The 2741-nt window shown below is 56.6% G+C and overlaps 1 protein-coding gene across 2 annotated transcripts in view; it reads right to left on the reverse strand.

Annotated features, from left to right (window-relative positions):
• Window positions 1-2741, reverse strand: part of GRM4 (glutamate metabotropic receptor 4) — a 115116-nt gene that overhangs the window by 9648 nt on the left and 102727 nt on the right. For both annotated transcript variants that reach the window (XM_011373483.2, XM_011373484.2), the window contains one exon: window positions 950-1196. In XM_011373483.2, the coding sequence (XP_011371785.1) occupies window positions 950-1196 (247 nt within the window). The remainder of the gene's footprint in view (window positions 1-949; window positions 1197-2741) is intronic.

Below are 2741 nucleotides of genomic sequence, written 5' to 3' on the forward strand. Positions count from 1 at the left end.
GAGGTCAGGTCTGGCCCTGCCACCTGCTGGCTGTGTGACCTGGGTGAGTCCCTCCCCTTTCTGAGCTTCCTTTTCTTCCTCTGTGTTATGCAGATGACAAAAATATTCACCTTTCAAGGTTGCTATGAGAATGAAAACTGGTACCTGATAGGTGTGGCACACAGGGTCCAGGAAATGGTCACCACTATTTCTGGTCCCCTGAGGTCTAATCTGTCCCTCACATGACCTGCCTTTCTCTCCTATCTCTTTTCCTCACACAGAGGGCTGGCTCCAGGGAAGTTGTCAAAGATGGCGGCCCTGCACCCTCCCACGCATATGCCTTATACTTCTGAGGGCTCTGTCCTGCCCAGGCCAAGACCTTGGGACTGTCCCTCAGATGTCAAGTTCCTTACCTCCTTCCTTCCCTTGTCCCCTTCAAAGAATGACCCTCTACAGCTGAGGTCTCTTTGGACAACCCCTTGGGACCACCCTGCTACCAGAGAACTGCAGCCTCTGGAGGCTCTCCACCCCACCCCACCGCTCACATATCCATCTGGGGCCCATGTCCTCAGTCCCCATCTCTAGGGTCCTGCTAGGGGGTGTCTGGGCTGGTGCCAAGGCCACTGCTCCCAGGTTGAGAGCTTCTAGACTACCACTTCTCCCATAGGGATTGAAAGGTCACAGGCCCAGATATGGGCACCAAGGCAGAGAAATCCCCGGGTCTCACGTGGGTGCATGGCCTCCCCCTAGTCAAGACAGAGATCTCTGGAAGGTTGTGGTTAGGGCAGGCTTGGCAGGGGGCACCTGGAAGACTGGCAGGCGGGGCGGCAGGGCACTAACCTGCAGCCTTAGGGTTCTCCCAGGACCCCAACAGGACCTGGCTAGGGGTGGGGGTAGAGAATAGCCCTCCCCCAGAAAGGTATGGGGCCTGGGTGGGCCCAGAGGGAGAGGGGCGGGGGCAGGCACTCACCTGGGGCCTCCAGGTTCTCGCAAAGCTCAGACTTGGCCTCACCGTTGGGCCGAAGGTTGCCCTTTTGCGTGAACTTGTTGGACATGGTGGCAGCAGTGACGACGGCTTTGAGACTGCGCTTGCGCTTGGGCACGTTCTGCTCCGGATGGAAGAGGATGATGTAGACCTTAGGCATGTAGAGCATCCCCAGGGACACCGAGGCACTCAGACTCACTGAGACCGTCAGCGTTGTCGTCTGGATGTACAGCTGGGAGCAGGCCAGCAGAGGAGTCAGAGAAGGCTCCGCCCTGGCCTCCTGGGCCCTGACCCTTATGCCCACCCCAGAGGCAAACACAGCAGGGACAGACTCGGGGGTCCATCCTGTGTCCCGTTGGCTTCAGCAAAAAGGAGCCAGGATACAGAGCTGGGACTTTAGACCAGAACTCTTGGACCCAAATCCTGAGTCCACCACTTCTAGCTATGTGATCTTGGACAGGTCCCACCCTTGTGCCTCAGTTTCCTCACATATAACACTGGCATGATAATTATACTATTATACTTACCTCAAAGGACTGTTGCGAGGATGAAAAGACTAATAAATTGTAAAAGTATGTAAAACCATGTCTGGCACATAGAAAGTGCATAGAAGTGTTTCCTACAGTTCTGTGTTGTTTGGAGGAGGCACCTCTGAGAAGGGGCGCCGATGGGACTACAGCTGACCCTCCTCAGGTGCAGCCCCCTGCACAGGGCTGGGAGCGAGATGAACACCTGTTGGTGCATTGAGTATTGCCCATTGGCCATGCCACAGCCCCTCAAGCAGGCCCCACATCCAGTGGGTGCCCCCTTCCACATGCCACCCTGTGCAGAGCAGCCCATTGGCACGGGAGCCACGGCATCCAGGGCAACACGACAGTGGCAGCACAGTCAAAGCTCATTTCACGCTCACTCGCCAGCACTAACGGTGACAGATGTTTAGCAAAATGAAAGTCCATTAATCTGGGTGTCGGATAATCCATTTTTCAATAGTGGGGCCTTCCAGGCAGAGCCTGACAATTCCCACAGCCCCCACCTGGGATCCCCTCCTCGCCTTCTCCTTTCCTCCCAGTCGCCCAGGGCTCAGCTGCCCCTTCGGCCTCCCTCAGCCAGGGTGGGGCCAAGGGAGGCCCAGGCTGCGGTATCCAGGTCTGGCATGGGGAAGCATGGTGCTCTGCCCACTAAATCTGCTGTTTCCGGGGTGGGGTTCCCTCCCCCGGGACCTGGCTGACATGCCACCTTGTCTTGGAAGCTTTCCCTGCCCCAGCTCTATCCAACACCCCCCATGAAACCCTCATCCCTGTACCCAGCCCAGCAGTGGGGGACAAGGGTCTGGGTTTGCTTCCTGAGGTCCCAGGGGCCCTGGCCTCATCTGGTAGCCCCCCTGGGGGAGTAGGTCTTTCTTTTCTCATGCTCTTCCCCATCCCCTGTCCCTTTCCATAAATACCTCATGACCTGGATCTGAAGACCTTCATTCCAGCCACCCTTCCTCAAGTTTCCTACCTTTGGGTGAGGGGCTGGAGAAGCTCTGGTGTCTGAGAGGAGAGAGCTATGTGACCCTGGGAAAGTCTCACCCCTCTCCGGCCTTCAGTTTTCTCATCAGTGCAATGCACCTACCTCATCTAAACCACAAGGCTACTACCCAAGCACAGACTGTGAAGCCACAGGAAACTTGGGTTTGGATGAGTGTGGAGTGTGGAGAGGCTGCTCCATTTTCTAATGTCCAGGGGAATCAGAGCCTGCTTCCTGGTGAGCATACACCCCTCCAGATACAGAGAGC

This window comes from Pteropus vampyrus, unplaced genomic scaffold (genome assembly GCF_000151845.1).
Source record: "Pteropus vampyrus isolate Shadow unplaced genomic scaffold, Pvam_2.0 Scaffold225, whole genome shotgun sequence".
NCBI classification, from domain to species: domain Eukaryota; kingdom Metazoa; phylum Chordata; class Mammalia; order Chiroptera; family Pteropodidae; genus Pteropus; species Pteropus vampyrus.